Raw genomic sequence first — 18,631 nt, 5'->3', positions numbered from 1 at the left:
TATGTCTAAATTTACCAAGAATAATGCACTTCACAATATTTAATTTAATTCACCAAAGATTGGGAAGTGTTTGAAAAGTAAGATTTGGGTGGCTCCTTAGATGAAACAAACAAAGGATGAGTTTCTACAAGACACCTCCCATCCCTCTCTCAGATTTAGAGAAATTTCTGATTACAGTCACAGGTTCTGTGAGGCTATTGAGTTGCCACACACAATACAGAGGTGCTAATCTCTGAGAGGGCCACATTATTGTGAAGTTACAAGTGTAGATGAGAATAAATAATTAGGTTAAATCTGTTTCAAAATCATATATACAACCTCTATAAGAATAACTACTCATTTGCACTATCTCTTAGAAAACCTAAAAGAATAATTGATAAAGAATAATACAGAATAGAAATACTATTAATACAAATACTGATTAATTAAGAAACTAATAGTTTTTCAGGAATATGGAAAAATTAATGTAACTCCACATATTAATTATATTACATGATGTACTTTAGTCCCTGACATGTTACATAGCTTAGCACACTTAGTACTGGGATCTGATCCAGTAGAGGTGACGCAATGAGAGAACTTTTGGGATAGTTAAATTGAGGATAGGTGTATCCACTGTCAATAAAGTGTTAAAAAGATTACTAAAGATTAAACAAACATAGACTTTTGACAGTTCCCCGGATCAATGACAAACTTTTTCTTTGCCTCCTGTAATATACAGTTCTTCAGATGATCATTCCACATGGAATGTGGTTAAATGACTTAAGTGGTGACTATAATGAGTAAGTTCCAACTATCAATGTTTTACATTTGATTTGTTAAGGTTGACTCATTTACATTTGTTGTTGAGAAGTTGACTTATTTTCTGTTTTGACTGTTTTGAATGAAGGTCCTGATAATCGAATGTGAATGATAAAGCTCCAAATTAGATATTTCTTAGATCATAGAAAAGTAATGTGTTGAGGTCTATTGCATGTAAGTTTACAAGTGGATGGAGGTTCTGCCTGACCAGGGCGCGAGATCTAAGCCTATTCCTTCACTCTGTCCACTCTTGCTCTCTTTATATTTCACTCAATTATCTACTCATTTCTTGGATTTCTTGAAAATTCTCTTCCCTTTCTCCCTGGAACGAAGTGAAGATCAGGGCTCCCTGAACACAGCTTCTCCCTGTAGGGACAATTTCCTATAGATAAGCCAGCTTCTGTCCTTCAACGGAGTCCAAACCACTCATCCGTCCCATCTGGGGTGCGAAATTATCATGGAAATTTGTACTGTATATTGCTAGTGAGGGATTAAGCAAGTAATTTAGTTATAACCAACCGTTATCTTTGAATAATTTATTAATACAGATATAATGAATCAGCTGTTCCAGAGACCTGCTGCCTAGGGCAGCTTCGGCGTCTGGCCCAGAGCAAAGGGATGCATAATCATTTACACAGTTTCTATGTTTGTAAAAGGAAACAATTTTCTGCCATACCAACTGTTATTTGCTTTAGATTGCGTATTAACGGATTATGTTAAGTAGCCTAATTCCCCACTCCGCTTTTTTGAGTAACCTAACAGCAATCAAGTCTGTGCGAGATGAGCTTCACTGCGGAGTCTGTTAGCTGAACACGCTACAGAAACTACAGTCTATGTTCGGAACGCAAGCCTAAAGTGAGAGTAAGTAAGCCAGCTTTCAATGTTAACTTTCCTGTCAGATACAGTAATGTTGCCAATTTTAAAACTTAGCCCGTAGTTATTAACCAATAATGTTAGCTAATCTAATTGGTAATTAATGGAGACCCACTGCATCAAACTGGATGTAATGTAGTTTAATGTCAACAGGATAAATCTTTCTCCTTTACACTGGAGATGTTGGGGACATGTACCCATCACTTTCTGAAAGCATTTCTTAAAATGTTCTGAAAAATTGCTTGCAACGACTGGCTTAATCTACATCTATCCACTGCAGAGGGTCTATTCACAACCTGGAGCAGGAACTAGTATTAATGAATGTATTAGTATAATACTATAACATTGAATAAAACGTATAATGTTCATTTTATAGTATACTGTAGTATAATTCATATATTAATTATAAAATGTTAATATTTTGATTATAATTTCATATAACACTACATTGCTTACCACTAGTATAATATTAATTCCAATTATAGCAGTGTCATTTTTGTGGGTTGTTTTCATTCATTAAATCCTTCTGCAAGAAAAATGGTCTACATTAGTCTTTAATTTGTTAATGCTAAGTACTAACAACTAGTGTTGTAGTCGAGACCGCCCAAACCGAGACCAAGTCAAGACCACGACCAAAGTTTATTGAGACCGTGTCAAGACCAAGACCAGTTCCCCACATTACATGACACACAATAAAATGTGGAACAAGATCATAGGTACTTTTCAAATTGATCTGAAAGATCCACATTCCCATTAAAACACCCACATACAAACAGTAAGAGCTGAAATCAACATAAGTATCTTTATTCAACACTCCTTTTCCATGCTTACCATTACAGGGACAGTCATTAACAGTAACAACACAATTTTAATTTGGGTTAATGGTTGCTTTTAAAGCTATACTTTTACATCCAAATCAAAGTTTGGATGAATCAGACAATGCAAAAGCAATTTATTAATATTCCCAAAATTATGGTCTTGAAATAAAATACTGAGTCCTCAATGACCGAGACAAGACGGAGTTCAAATGCGGTCGAGTCCGAGACGAGACCTAGACCATCAAAAAGTGGTCTTAAGACCAGTCTCGATAACTAAAACACTGCTAACTTGTCAATAATCATAACCATGTATGCATTACAATGACTTCAACATTTGAAAGTTTGCTGCAGTATGTTTAACTGCAGGGAGGTAGGTTGTGTTGTAGTCGTTACTCGCACACTGTGCTTGTAAATCATTTTTCGCACATATGTATTTTTATGGCGTATGCGACTGAATTTGTTGCACTGCAATCAACACAGCAAGTGTTTTCATAAGTCTTTCAGCAAGTCTTCATAACAAAATTTTGTTACTATTTAATCTTAACTTGATCTCAAGGTGAATCAGTTCAAAGGTTGGCTTCACAAGAATCATTTACAAACCTCTGCTGGATATAAAGTCATACAAAATAACGTGACACAAGTAAGGTTTTCAAGCCGTCCACTTTAATGAAATGTTGACTCAGACTACCTTGTTAAATAGTTGAGTTTCTTCACATAAGCAGATACAGTTCATTATACATTTAAAGTTACAACATACAGCAGATCCACATATGGATGTATTTAAAAGCATGCTCTCCTCATAATACAATGTGTGAAGAATGTCATCAGCCGGTGGTGCAACAATCAGGGAGGACATCATTTGACAGAGTGGAACAGTTTGTGTGCCACCTGGAGGACAGAAGAGGACATCCATTAGTGCACACGTACTACATACAATGCAAAGTGAAGTAAAGTCTCAAATATTTTTTCAAAGCAAAGAGGTTTTAGTGTCACTTATTTTTGTTAATTTCGATGTAATGTTGCTGAACTGTTAGGGTTAGTTTGTTGGGGTTAGACTGTTCATATGTGAATGACTGCCTTTTTTGTCAATCTGACAGTACAGACCTTTTTTGTACTGTGGGGATATACTGAAAATAAAATTGTATTTCAAACACTAAAACCTTTTGGTGATTAAAGGAGACCTATTATGCTTTTCCACATTTTATGACTTATCTACAATGTTGGATGTTCATGTAAAGAGACAGGAGCTACAGTTTGTTTCAGACAGAGGCTGAAATGAAGGCCTACACGAAGAGCCAGTATAAGATAGAAATTTTTTTTTTGAATTTTGAATCATGCAAAGCTGCCATATAGGAGTCACAGAACTACACTATAGGACTGGAAATGCAGTATAATGTGTCGTTTTTCCATTACCAGTACCAACTCAACTCCCCTCGACTCTACTCGATTCGGTTTTGGCCCGCCGTCCTCCGTTTCCTTCAAACACATTTTTATTCTGCCATCACTTTTGGTAAAACTGTCAATATTTGAAGTCTACACAGTTGATTTCTCACCTAAAAACTTCTCAGAAGTGGATTTAGTGTACGAAAATTGTAAAATATAAAACTTTCTGTTGCTGGCCTCTGTCAGGCGCACACAATGATGATGCAGTGAATAGTGACGATTCTCTGACCAATCAGCAGTCTGCCATGTTTTCACGTCACATTTTAGTATCGCCTCAGCTCGCTTGGAACCTCGACGGAGGTGATACAAAAAAAAGTACCTGGTAGTAGGTACAGGTACAACCTGTCCACAATGGAAAACCAAAATAGGTGAATAGTCGAGTTGAGCTGGTATCATGCAGTGGAAAAGGGGTATAGGTCTCCGTTAAAGGAAAAGGTGCCAACTGCTCCAACTCTGTGTGTGTAAAGCCAGCTGTGAACACCTTGGGCAAAATTATTTTGCAAAGATTACCTATTATTTCTTTGATTCAAGACAATGTATCCTGAAAACTGCTCAAAAAAAGAATGTGAGTCAACCTTGAAGGGTGTTGCTTGTATTTAAAATACAAAACAAAATTGTGTAATTTTTATTTAACAGGGTTAAAAAAATAGCACTTTGTGAGAAGTGTATGTGATGACATCATTAAAAAGCTGCCTGTGATTGGTGCCTACTCAGTAATTTGCCCAGACGTGTTGAGAGGACAAAGGAAAATTGATCCAGAACCAAAGGAGGAGGTCAAGGTGAGAAATGTGTAGGTCACCAGCTTTCCATCCATTTTTAGCATATTTTACTAAAATTTTTAACATTTCCTGTTAAGTGTTCCTGTTAGGCAGAACTCTGGTATAAAGTATATATCGCTATTTTCAGCTAAGTGTGCTTGTTTGTTATTTCACCGTTTTAATTATACCTGATTCTCCACCTATTCTCCAGCAGCTAGCTTGCTCATACCATAAAGATGCTGTTAGCAGCTCACTGCGCAGTGAGGTGACAGATAAAGACACTCTTACTCTGCTATATGGCACCAAATTACTCTATTGATGAAAAATGAGATAATACCGCATACCGTGATATTGAGCCCCAACATATTACCGCGGTGAAGTAATTTCCACCGCGACAGCCACGGCTATTAAAATGATTACTCATGAATCTTGGCTCCTTTGTGGTGTATTTTTAATCTTTCTGCTTGGTACAACTGGCAAATGTCACACTTACACAGTGGTCCCGAGCATGCAGGAAGTCAAACAACTCCTCAGTACAATCCTCCTCTGTCGAAGACCGAGAGCCAACTCTGGTCTCACACTGCTCCAGACGCTCCCGAGTGTGAATGCAGTGCTCCGCCTCTTCACACTTCTGTCGCATCGCGTCAAGGGGATCCTGAAACAGATATGCAGCACGTGGAATATGTACTTAGACGAGTGTCCTTTACCAAGAGAAACACACAATGGTTCTCAAACATTTTCACATCAAGGACCCCTAAACTGAAATTAGACCACAAACCCCCATTTGATAAGATTTTCTCCCAGGGATCTGATAGGATTTTTTGCTTATGCTTTATTACATAAAGTGTATGAAACCCATGGCCCAAGTATTACTTATGGATGGAATTATAATGAAAATTAAAGCTGCAAGCAGAGTTGGGGGGCCCTCTCATGTGTAGCGCGTCGAGGTGTGAGGCGGCTACGTTGCAGATTCTGGAGCTCTGCCAGTGTGGCTGTGAATTTGCCGCTATGGACGCTGCACCAAGGTGTTATACGTCACTTCCTGTGTCCCCTTTGTGGTGCTACAGAGCACTTGTCGCTACAACTATAACGGAATATTAGCATGTAGATGTTTTCGTCGGTGACTTATCAAGCACGTAAAGTTTGGTGCAGATGTGAGCATGTACACTGACATTACAGAAACTTCCTCTTTCTTGTCAAATCATCGATTTTTGGATGCTGCACCACGGGCACATCGTTACCTGAAAACTCACCATTTGTACAACTTTTAAGCGTCAGTGGGATGAGACCAGACAGTGAAAATTTGTCAGTGGGACTCATTCTGTAGGAGGAATTTGTTATAAGTCATCCAAAAATTACCATAAAATTCAAAATTCCTGTTGGGTTTAGGGCATCGCTCCAGGAGGCTTTTTGGTACATCTGGACATGATACATGATTAAAGGTCACTTCCTGTTGCCAGCAGGTGGCACTATGACTATGGGTGAATCTTGGCATGTACATGTGTTCAGGGCAGGACTCTTATTAAATGTGTAAAGTTTCGTATAGATCTGAGCTTGTCCAGTCAAGTTACAACAACTTTCTGTGTCATGGCGAAGCATGGAATTTCGTCGCCACGCCACTGTGTTAACCGAAAACTCACAAGTTTTACAACCTGGCATTGTCAATGTGTTAAGGGTTTTCTGGGGCAGATTTGTTGATATGGCCAACCTGCTAGGAGTAGTCCATCGTAGCGTAAAACGTGACATTTTCTGTTGCCAGCAGGTGGCGCTATGAGTTTGAGTGATGGATGTATTCAGGGTGTGACTGTTCTCACCCTGAACACATGGGCAAAAAGTCACTGTTTGTACAACTTTTAATCGGATATGTGTGTACAGTTAAAATTTGAAGTCGATCGGATTAATTCTGTGGGAGGAGTTCATTTAAGTACAAATTGTGTAAATCGGCCAATTTTGACCATTAAATCGAAATGGCCGACTTCCTGTTGGGAGTGGAGCATTACTCTAAGAGGCTTTTTTGTGCATCTGGACATGATACAAGTGTCCCAGAAATTTCGTACACGGAGATGAGACAATATTTGAGAGAAATAGGCCTTTTGTGTACATAGAGAAAGCCATAGATCTTTGAGTTCAGCTCATGATGAATGGGGGCAGAAACAAAAGTGTTGCATTTACAATTTTGTATATATATATATGTTCAGCATGTTTCTGAAGGGAATGTTAAAGTTGGCTAATGCTAACATAACGTTAGGTGATGATAAAGTATTTCTGATTCTGAAAATGGCTCACATGTATTTATAGATACAATTCCAGAAGGGAGGGAATGGCCTGACAAGGCCTGAAAGGCCCGCACAGCTGGTTATTGTTGGGTCATATGGACATGAGGTCAAAATATTGTCCACAGCTTGTACACCTTTTTTCTTAAACACTCCTTTCTCTTTCTTATGTTTGTCAGTTTGATTTTATTTTTCTTCCAGCTTCTTCTTAATAAACGCTCCTTTCATCGCTTGACACTTATATATGATATTAAAGGTAAAATCAAAACATATGGTTTGTGATCAAATGCAAAATCTCACAATACAGAGGGACAGTTAACATATTTTGATTCTGATGTGAGTCTCCACATACCACCATGTCTTCCTCCTCCTCTTCTTCCTCCTCCTCCTGAAACAGACATCCACGACCAAATCAATCAACGTTTCATTCACTTCCAGACATCAATGACACATTCAACAATTAACAAGCCAGCTTTACCAACGACGAACTAATGTGCAATATTAATTCTGCGGCATGACTTTGCTCCAGCTTGTTTCTGAAGGGAACGTTGAAATTGGCTAATGCTAACGTAAGCTAACGTAACGTTGGGTGATAATGTAGCCTAGTTAATGTTAGCCATGTTGTGTTAGCTTGCTAGCTAAAAATAACCAAACGTTACAGGCACTGCAGAGTTATCTTAAATCCATAAAAGCTACTAACATCCTCGGGCTCTCCGTTCATAATCATCTTCTCCTCGAGAACCATGGTTTTGACACTCTTGCCCTTAGATGACCGGCTGTCAGATGTCTAACGTTGGAGGACACAGCGGGTCACACACGAGCACAGCCAGCGGATAGCTGATAAGCTAGAGAGAACACATCACACAGCTTCCGGTCATCAGACTTTCACAACAAACCTCCCATTCGCAAGCTTTGTTTCCGTTACATTGGGTCAACCGTGAAAGACATCGTCATTGACAACGTCAATGAAAATACACCTTTGTCAGATAGCTTTAGTAGGCTATGGCTTTACATAGCTTACACTCAGTAGTCGTTTTCCACAGTTAAGTTATTTTAATCCCGTGACAGCTGTTTTATATTGAAGTCAGAGTCGTCTGGCAGAGACTAAATATGTACTTACAATTCAGTTTATATCATCAATTATATATTTTTATTTTATTATATAATAGGATAACAAAAGTTATCCTATTGCACTTTTCATTTAGAGTAGGTCTAGATGGATAAGAAAGCACAATACTTTGGGAAAGGGTAGAAGTCGAGTTAATAACATACATTAATAGGATAAAGTTGCATTCAGATGGAGAGAAAGAGAGGAGCTCAATGCATCATGGGAAGTCCCCTGGCAGTCTAGGCCTACAGCAGCAAAACTAAGGGACTGTTCATGAATCACCAGAGCCAGCCCTATCTATAAGCTTTATCAAAGAGGAAAGTCTAAAGCCCATATGTGGAGATGGTGTCTGCTACCCAAACTGGAACCTGGTTCCACAGGAGAGGAGCTTGACAGCTGAACACTCTGGTCTGGAAGAGCAGTGTTTTAGTGAGGTAATAAGGTGTTGGGCAATGACAGTAATGTAGTATTGCTTTTTGCTGTAACGCAGTAATATAACACATTACATTATATATATATATATATATATATATATATATATATATATATATATATATATATATATATATATCTCCATTACAATGTCAGTAACGCGGCATTTAACCGAAATTAAGTGGTGTGTTTTTTTTTTTTTTATAATTCACAAACACAGAGAAACATTTCGGCCATGAGTAAAATATTAACGTTATTTCGTGTTGCTGGATGGTGGAGCTATGTGCTTGTGCTTTAATGAATTACTTTGCTGATTAGAGAGGCTGCTGTCAGTTGATCCTGACCGAACCTGTCGGAGTTTTCGGGAGATTCAAATAACCTCACATGAGAGATAAGGCTGATTATTATTGGCTGCTGGCAACCCAACACAAGGGAGTTCAATCTCGCCCGAGCCTTTTGACTGACAGGAGAAGTAGGAAAAACATAAACGTCATTTAGACAGGCTTCAGCCCTTGTTTGCAATGGATTCAGTCTTTTCTGTAATTGGATCGTACGTGGCCTGGGATTTCAAAAGTCTGCTGTTCTTCACGACAGTTTCCATCCTCACTGCAGATTATATTAAGAACCGTCGGCCGGCCAGCTTCCCTCCAGGCCCCCGAAAATTACCTATTGTGGGCAACATATTCACTGTGGACCGCATCAGGACCCATGAGAATCTGACACAGGTAGATGAGCAAAAACTGTACCATTAAAACTGCAACAGGTTAACTGATAGGAGTTATCTTTCTGTTATCTGTTGTATGTAGCCTATGCTCTTCCTCTTCTCTCATATCAATTTGTTTATGTGGTGCCTTTTGCGTCCCCAATACAAATGATGTTGTATTTTGTCTAAATTTGGACAAATAGGGTAGAGTGGGGTAAGACGCCCCCCCCCCCCCCCCCCCTAAGCTCAATGACTATTTGCTGACACATAACATAATATTTTATAGGGGTTTTTTGGTATCTTGGAGATGGCCATGCTTAATTTGAAATTTAATCAAATGTAAATGTTAGGAGAAAGGCATTTTTCCCAGCTAGTGGTGTTAGACGCCCCCCCCCCCCACGCCCCCCCCCCCCCCCCCCCCCCCCCAAGCGTAATGTCTATTTTCTGACACATTAAAGAACATTTTATGGATTTTTTTTGTATCTTTAGTAAGGCTATGCTTTGGGTAACATAAAACAAAATAAACAGCAGTTGACTACTTAATTTGTATTTAATCACATGTATTTTTTAGGGAAAAGGCATTTTCCACCTGGGGTATGCCCCCTCTATGGGGTAAGATGCCAGATGCAAGTCATCCAGTGCCTAAATAACATCTGTTTTACAAACGATCAACCATAAAGGGGCAAGACGACTGTGGGGGGCATCTTACCCCACTGGAGGGTGGGCATCTTACCCCAAACATACTAATCTAGCATTTTACTACTTTAACCAAAAACCATAAAAAAAACATAACTTATCTTAAGGCTCTCCTTAATGTAAGTAAACATATATAGATAAATTGAACACAATAAAAAATGTACAGCTTATTTTAAAAAGTGACATTTTATGTTTTTTATTAGAATTACCCCAGGGGGCGTCTTACCCCATGTTACCCTACTAGTTCCATTTGGTTTTTCATGTAAGGTCAGTTATTATTACTTACAAGGAGATTGTTTTATTTGTATTTTAAACGCTTTGGTTTAAGAGGTACTATGGGATTTTGAACAAAACACATGTATTTCCAAATATTTCATTATTATCTAATTTTCCTGTTCAAAATCTATTTAATCAAATGTATTTATCAAAATTGTTAACCTTTGTGCAAAATGTGCACCCTGTTAGTTTTTCAACAGGTTGGACACTAGCAGGGTGGACATATAGAATATACTGGTGATTTGTCCACCCTGTTATGCTACTGTCCACCCTGTTATGTTGGTATTTTTCCATCATAGTTTATTGAAATTGGCAAATATTAAGTGTATATTTTTATTTACATAAAGATATGGAAGGGATTGACTATACAGGCAAGAGATATTGAGTAATTCTTATTATAATTAATATAATTCACTTTTCTCAGGAAAACAGTGGAAAAATATCTCCTTTTCATAATGTGCGCTTGTTTTTCTCAATATAGGCCTAGTCCATGCTGTTTTAAAATTATTTTATAGTAAAACAAATATCTAATAAGAGTGAGGGACATATGATTTCTATAAAATGTAATTTTAGTAGCAGTCATACCCTGAAAACACTTTAAAACAGTTATGTCTAAGTCCTTAACAGGGTGGACATTTCCCACACGTCACATGTTGTTAATATATCTATATTTAATACAATAAAGGTGCCTGAGTTCAACCAATATGTTTCTCGTGAAGTTAGATATATCCTTTATATAATAGTACTTTAAAATATCACCCTATGAAAAAAATGACCCATCCACAGTTAGCTGGGAAATATGGAGATGTGTACAGTCTGCGAATGGGCCAGTCATGGATGGTGGTGTTAAATGGATTCAAGATTCTGAAAGAAGCTCTGGTAAATCAAGGAGACAGCCTAGGGGACCGCCCAGACCTCCCTCTGCAGAAAGGTGTAGCCCATGGAAAAGGTGAGAGAATATAACACACACACAGATGCAAAGCCTGTGTTGCCGACAGTTCTCAGCTCACTTTTATTGTGGCTTCTGTGATACTCATATAGGAAAGCATTGTTGAGTGAAGGTATTGTGTGATACTTTGCTTTTCCTCCCAATAATTGTTTTAGTTTGTGTTTGTTCATACTTTTGAATAAGTTCAAGGGTTATGTTTTACCCTTTTCATGAGCACCAAGGTCTTAGCACCAATAACTTTGACTTAAACTTTTCAGGAGAGAAGTAAAGGGCTTTTTTCTTATGCTGTCCCAAATTACCTGATGTCCCAATATACCTGATTTACCCTATTGACTGTTTTTATCAGTATTTCAATGTATTGGAAGCTTTATGTTATTTGGAACGTGGTTGTATGGAGAGAAAAGTGAACATATAAACAGTAAATATGGCCAAAACATAGACATTCATCCGGTATTTTTTTTGAAAGATTGTGTAATAACTGTTGTATATCAGTTTCTTTTCATCAAATTTACCGTTACAGTTGTATTCCAGGTGTATTAGAAGATATTTAGGTGCATTATAATCTACCTTATGATGGTTTTGATGGTTTATTGCATTAAAATATAGCTTTTTTACCAGGTGAGGATGAAAATATCATATGTTTTCTGTATTTCATTGCTATGTAGTATGTAATGGTAAAATAAATATGTTAATGTACAATGGATTTATGTTCCTTAGCTTCTGACCTTTCAAAGGAGACAGAATTATGCATCTAGACCTAATGTTTGAGGAGTTGTTACTGATTTAATTTGGGTATGTTAGTTTAGGCGTTTTTCCTGGAAATAGGTGCCAGGGTCCATGTTGTTAATCCCTTTGTCAGTAGAAAACCTTGGAGATACACCTTGTAACAACACAGTACTATTAGTATCTTTATACAGCAGGAGACTTGTCTAAGGATAAACATTTCAAGGCATTTTCTACTTCGTCCATTCTGATTCCACCATCACATACATCTTTAAAACACTTTTCCACTTTAGGGATCCATTCTTTAGTAAACTTCGAAGAAAGCATCAGCAGCTGTACATGAAAAAGGGAAGAGTACAATTTACTGTAAAACTGAAAGATTTCCATAGAGATCTTATTAGGATCTATACATTCTTGGTTATCAATTAACAGTTTTTATACTATTTCGTTCTTGTCTCTTTCTCTCCAATCTACAGAAATAGGCTGAGCACCTTTCCCCCTCCTCTATCCACTTCACTCTCGACCTGATATATGCTCCTTTTGCCTTATTAATGAAAATGCTGTCCAGTGAAGACTGCAGAAGGATTAGTTTTTGTTTGTCATCTACGTTTAATATAGGTTTATTACAAATTTTGTTTATTTCCTTTACAATTTCCATTTCCCTTTTTTTACCAGCTCTGCTTAATTTTTTGCTGTTTGAAATGGAAATTTGACATGCTTTGTATTTTAAGAATTCTCATTTCTCCCTATAATTTGTCAAATTACAGTCTTTATATCACTGATTACTGATATAATTTCTTGACAGAATGGTTCTTATTTAAGAAGGCTCGAATTGAACTTCCAATACCCTTTATTCCTTTGACATACATTTGTAGGATTAAGAATAACTTTAATCAAGGAGTACATGCTACATACTGTGTAGCATGCATAGAAGAAGTAAAACACCCTTACGTCAGTGGAACCACACAATTGGCTGAAATATGTTTCCCGCTTTGGCTGTTAAAAGCAGACGATTGGCTTTCTAGTGGGAGGGGCGGGATAACCACCATCTTTGCCGTTAAGGGCTTTCCCCATAGAGTTATATTGAGGATGTGCAGCTCAGGTAAATCTTGCCATTCCTCCAATTATAGGAGACCCCTGCAGGTAAAAATTTGGTAACATATAGTAACAACTAAGGAGTAACACAATTGATAAACTTTCCAAGTATTGATTTTATTTTGGGAGGAAATTGTAATTAATCATCTGTCCACTAAATTGGACATTATGCATCGCTGGCTATATTTAAACTACAATTAACTATGACTGAGACTTTGTTTTTCTTTAACTTTTTTGGATGTAAATCAGTGGATTTATCTTACACTTGCAGTTTTTGTAACAAAAACAATATTGTGCAGATTAGTGCCATTATGTGAGTAACATTTAGTGTGTTGCAGCAAGCAATAAAAAGGCATTCAGGATAGTGGAGCAAATTCCATTAGAATCCAATACTAGTTGCAGCGATGATGAATGGCTGCCAGAAATAGGTGGATCCCCAAATGCTAGCAGCAGCGATAGTGGAGCTGAGGATGCTGAGAAAGAGAGGCTGACGAGTCAGAAGTGAGGTGCATTGCATTAAACTGTATTAGAATATGTTAAAATATGTGACCATTTTAGTTTAACAACATTAAAAATATAGTTTTCACATACTATATAATTTTATTCATTGGTTTGTTAACTAAATATTTTTTCAGTTAAAACCTTAGTGGACATTTAAAAAACTGAAAAATGCGTGTTTTCAAAAAATTAAATTCTAATTTGATTTTGCATGCCTAAAGAGCAATAAAAACACATAGAAAAAAAATCCTGTCAGAGGCTGTCATAATTCATACATGAAAGGGCTAAATTGTACAGAGGTTTTCGCTACTGAGTTGTACCCCATTTACATCTCAAAGTTATCAAATCTTCATGACCCTTCTTGTCTACTTCCTTTGAGTAACATCTCCTCCTGGGTCATTGTTATCAAATGAGAGACATTAAGTTTTCTTTCCTGTTGGTGTACTTCACGTATAATAACAAATCCATTTTGATAGTAGTTGTTTTAGCAGTTACAAACATTCTGTCTCCCAAATAGTTTGACCATTAAAAATACAGCACTGCACTAATCGTGTAGAAAGCTCAAGTAAACAAAATGGGCTGTTGATATATATAATATTTAATACTTAATATAATAAGAATATTCCTTCATTTTCCTTGATTTCTATCTACCTTCATTTTTATCAGGTATAATTTTCAGCAGTGGGAACCTATGGAAGCAGCAGAGGCGTTTTGCACTTTCAACCCTCAGATATTTTGGATTCGGCAAGAAGTCACTTGAACCTGTCATCTTGGATGAATTTACACATTGTGCAAAAGACATCAGCAGCTATAAAGGTAAATGCACAGTGCACAGTGACAGATCAAAAAAAATCCACAATTTACATCTACTGTTGTGTTTGTGAAGGTAAGCCATTCGACCCACACCTCATCATTAACAAGGCCGTCTCCAACATCATCTGCTCCCTGGTTTTTGGTCATCGATTTGAGTACGGTGATGAGAAGTTCATGAAAATGATGAAGTGGTTTGACAAAGCTCTCCAGATTGAAACGTCCATCTGGGCACAGGTACTGTATTTTAAAGCTATTGATGAAATCTTAATGCTGTGTACCATTGTTATGCAATAGATTCCTCATTGTAAAACAGTTTATCATAATGCGAGTAACTGTTGCTGGCCACAAATATGTAGTATTTAGTACACACAGAGCTCAATATTTATATATTTATATTTATATATGTATGTGTGTGCGTGTACAGTGTAAAATGTTCAGTGTAAAATGTATAAGACACCATTTGTAAATGAGATTTCAACATTTGGTAAATATTTCACTGACATTTCTTATCTATATTGTTCCAATCTGCTTTCTGCAGCTTTACAACTCATTCCCTCTGCTGATGAGACGTTTGCCAGGGCCACATCAAACATTAAAGCACATCTGGGAAGATATAAAAGACTTTATAAGAGTAGAGCTTAAGGAGCACAAACAGAAGTGGGATCCCTCAGACCTAAGAGACTTCATTGACCGCTACCTGAATGAGATTCAGATGGTGACTGGCACTAAATGTAGCTTTGTAATTCTTACACTGTTGTTCACGAAGATGTTCTGTTCCTGTGAGCACCACATGTGCTCGTTTTGCACCTACATCAGACCTATTAACTGTTAATGTGTTGTACTGACATGACATTTCATTTCAAGACCAGGTGTGAGCTCTTTCCATGGCCTCTGTCTTACAGCACTCTCTATTAACGTCTTATCTGCAACAGGACACACCTTTTTTAATCTAACAAAGCAAAGCTTTTAAAATGTTTTTAAAGTGCAAGGTCCAACACAGATTAAAAGTGTTTCACTCTTTGATGAAGAGTTTATGACCTCCACTGTATTAGCTGTATATGTTGAATTATGCACATGTATTTGTACATATTCTCAGAGTAAAGGGCAGGCTGACAATACTTTTGATGAGGAAAACCTGGTTATATGTGTCTTGGATCTTTTTGTGGCTGGCTCTGAAACAACATCCACCACCCTGCGCTGGGCTTTCCTCTACATGGCAAAGTACCCTGAGATCCAGGGTAAGAGCACAAACCAAGCCAATGAAGCTCATTGTTCTTACTCAGTAACTCAGTAATGTGCAGAAGGGTGAAATTTATTGCTGGTAATTTTGTAGATTTAAAAATGTAACTACTAAGGTGCCAAATACTGTGCAATCACTAGTGTCTTCCACATTTATGACTAACTCTGTACAACAAACAACAAACTACATTTCAAAAATACTGTATATAAGAGGAACACAACTCTATCTATTCACAATTTTTTGTATCCATCTCTCCACGAGTCTTTAAGCTGTTCTGTTGTGGCCAGTTGATGAAATAATGTTTCAACTTCTGTTTGTCCCCTTCCTGTTGCACAGCAAATGTCCAGGCTGAGATAGACAGATTGATTGGACAGTCCAGACAGCCATGCATGGAAGATCGGGCAAACCTGCCCTACACTGACGCTGTCATCCACGAGGTCCAGAGGATGGGAAACATAGTTCCTCTCAGCCTGCCTCATGTTACCAGCAGGGACATCCAGCTGGGAGGCTACACTGTCCCAGAGGTCAACTCTCGTACATCATTGTTATCACATCACAAACACAATCATGTTGTGTCTTTATGAATTGTCATTATGATTCCAATCACCAGGGAGTTATAGTAATTCCCAATTTGACCTCGGTGCTGTTCGACAAGAATGAGTGGGAGACGCCCGTCACCTTCAACCCAGGACACTTTCTAAATGCGGAGGGAAAGTTTGTGAAGCGAGCTGCTTTCATCCCTTTCTCTGCTGGTGAGGAGCAACACACTCACCAGTTATACTGTTATACTGTTCTTGTTTATACAGATGGTGTGGTCGCCACTTAATGATTGCTGACTGACCCAGAGGAAGATCAAGATTATAACACAGACGAGAGAGAGGCCAGGGATCATAACTCGCCTTGATGGTTGGGTTAAATGCAGGGAATGAATTTCGCTACGTGTGTATGTGACAATAAAGTATACTGTACCGCCATCACAGTAATAATTAATTGGGAGCATTAAAGAGGTGGTATTATGGTTTTTGGCTTTTTCCCTCTCCTTTATTGAGTTATATACCTTTTTTGCGCATGTAAACGGTTTGCAAAGTGAAAAAGTCCACACCCCAAAGGGAGTTCCCATCTCCCACAGAAAACACTGCTCTGAACTGCTTGAAAACAGCTTGTTTGTAGTTTGTAGTCCAGCCTTTACTTCCCTTTCTTGTGACTTCACAATGAAAATACGTGTCATAATACTGGTCAACTCTCCTCTCACTTCCCATCACTAGCTACCCTCCAGGCAGTCAGTGGACATAAAGTTGTTACTGTGATGTAGAGACAGAGCTCAGTTAAAACTTTATGGATGAAAGATACTTTTGTTTCAGATTAATAACTCACCACTCTGAAACTTGGTCCAGTCCAAATTGCCAACCTGGTCGGCAACATGTAGCATGCAGCTGAATCGAAGCTGTTTACCGGCCTTTCGCTGACCCCTTCTCTGCTTCTGATTGGCTAGTAGTCCTTAACTAGGAACTGTGCATGTGCAACTCCCAACAAAGGTCATTTAGAGACAGGGATGTATCATTCCATAACTAAAACGAAGCCTTCAACACAGGATGAAAAGAGGAGCTGCAGCAATGTGCAGTATGACAAAAAAAATATGGTGTTTTTTTGAAAATTACACCATGTAAACCTGTTCTGTTACAACCCCTAAATAGGATTTTGAACCTGAAAATGAGCATAATACCACCTCTTTAACAGTGTCTGACCTTTTGTCGAGACCTAAAATTAGGATGGCTCTGCTTCCTATAAAGGCCCTATGAGAATGACTACTGCAGATGTATTAGCTTGACCTCTGAGCAAAAACTGTAACTCAAATAAGTTTGTTTAAGATGGTTTTCCTGTCTCAGGTAAGCGGCTGTGTCTCGGGGAGAACCTGGCTAGGATGGAGCTTTTCCTCTCTTTTTCACCTCCTTCATGCAGCGCTTCACCTTCTCCATGCCTGCCGGAGTGAAGCCTGTGATGGATTACCGCTTTGGTGTCACTCTGGCGCCGCAACAATATGAAATCTGTGCAACCTTACGCTAAGAGAAGCTGAAAAATAAAAATAAAAACTTCAAAAATCAATTTAAAAAACTGTGTTAGTTTCATTGCATATTTTGTTTTGTTACACTGTATATTTTTTTAAATCAATTTTTCTTTCACCAAGGTGACATGAGTCATTTTGTCTACTGCTTACATTAAAACATTATCATAGCATGAAAGTTTAAATCATTTTAAATACTCAAATGTTGTCACTGAGTGTTAAAATCCCAAAGCAATGAAGCACAATACTAACTGTGGAATTTAACAGGCGCCTACTTTATTAATAGATTTCTGTTACTGTGTCATATATAAAAAAATTTAATCTTAGATTTCTAAGACATGCCTCAGAAAATATGGTGGTCACCTCTATAGATTTATATAACACAACTACTAATAAATAATGATCATCCTGAGGTGATTTTAACAAAAGCTTCACAAAAACATTGTCTGATGAACTCACAAATGCAACTGGTGTCAAGATGGGAACAAGTGTGTTTCCTAAATTTTTTTTTTTGGAGATATGAGTTTTTCACCAGATACTAAAGGAGTCCTCCCTCCACCAAGTCCATTGATATAGTGCTAAAACGCCTCTTGTTTGAACGGCCAGTAAACAGTCAATCACAGTCCAGTTGTAAACCCAACTCTATATCACGGAGTTAGAGAAGAAACGTTTACGTAGTGTTTCTGTGATATGCTCTGAAGTGAATATTAACAAGCACACCTGTCATGGTTCTGGGTTTTATGTTTTGTTGTCTGCTTTGTGTTCACTTCACTTCCTGCTCTTTTGGTTCTCCGAATTGTCTGATTGTTTATTTTCACCTGTGACCTCTTCGTTCTTTGTCAAGCGTTTCTGCCTGTCTCCTGTGCCTGTTTCGTATTCATTTTGGATTTTGCCTGTTCCTTGTGCCTTTGTTTTGACTATACTTTTGTTGCCTGCACCAGTTTGAATTTGTTTGCTTCATTTTGGACTGTTGCCTGTCTCTACATATCATAAGCTTGTTCACCTTGAATTTTCCAAATAAACACTATAAATTGCATCTCTTTTGCCTGTGTATTCTGCACTTCGGTCCA

General features: G+C 37.8%; 1 protein-coding gene and 1 pseudogene across 1 annotated transcript; one reads left to right on the top strand and one right to left on the bottom strand.

Moving 5' to 3' along the window:
- Nucleotides 1-3,133: 3,133 nt before the first annotated feature.
- Nucleotides 3,134-7,826, bottom strand: LOC119900817 (cytochrome b-c1 complex subunit 6, mitochondrial). The gene is made up of 4 exons (XM_038716075.1): nucleotides 7,667-7,826; nucleotides 7,319-7,354; nucleotides 5,187-5,348; nucleotides 3,134-3,380 (listed from the first exon to the last, which is right to left on the bottom strand). The coding sequence occupies exons 1-4, from the start codon at nucleotides 7,709-7,711 to the stop codon at nucleotides 3,348-3,350; spliced, it is 276 nt and encodes a 91-aa protein (XP_038572003.1). The 5' UTR covers nucleotides 7,712-7,826; the 3' UTR covers nucleotides 3,134-3,347.
- Nucleotides 7,827-8,838: 1,012 nt separating this feature from the next.
- Nucleotides 8,839-17,614, top strand: LOC119900812 (annotated as a pseudogene).
- Nucleotides 17,615-18,631: the final 1,017 nt, after the last annotated feature.

The sequence above is a fragment of the Micropterus salmoides genome, unplaced genomic scaffold, assembly GCF_014851395.1.
Source record: "Micropterus salmoides isolate LMB-PRFRI ecotype aquatic unplaced genomic scaffold, ASM1485139v1 Ms_hic_scaffold_13, whole genome shotgun sequence".
Taxonomy (NCBI): domain Eukaryota; kingdom Metazoa; phylum Chordata; class Actinopteri; order Centrarchiformes; family Centrarchidae; genus Micropterus; species Micropterus salmoides.
The sequence above is the reverse complement of the archived record's forward strand: the minus strand, read 5'-3'. Positions and strand labels throughout refer to the sequence as shown.

What these genes read in the sequence shown, in the direction of transcription:
- LOC119900817 (XM_038716075.1), bottom strand. Translation starts at nt 7,711, where the DNA reads ATGGTTCTCGAGGAGAAGATGATTATGAACGGAGAGCCCGAGGAT. An exon ending in AGGAGGAGGAAGACATGGTG is followed by an intron (nt 5,349 to 7,318) that starts GTATGTGGAGAC and finishes TATCTGTTTCAG; the next exon opens with GATCCCCTTGACGCGATGCG. An exon ending in TGCATGCTCGGGACCACTGT is followed by an intron (nt 3,381 to 5,186) that starts GTAAGTGTGACA and finishes TCTGTCCTCCAG; the next exon opens with GTGGCACACAAACTGTTCCA.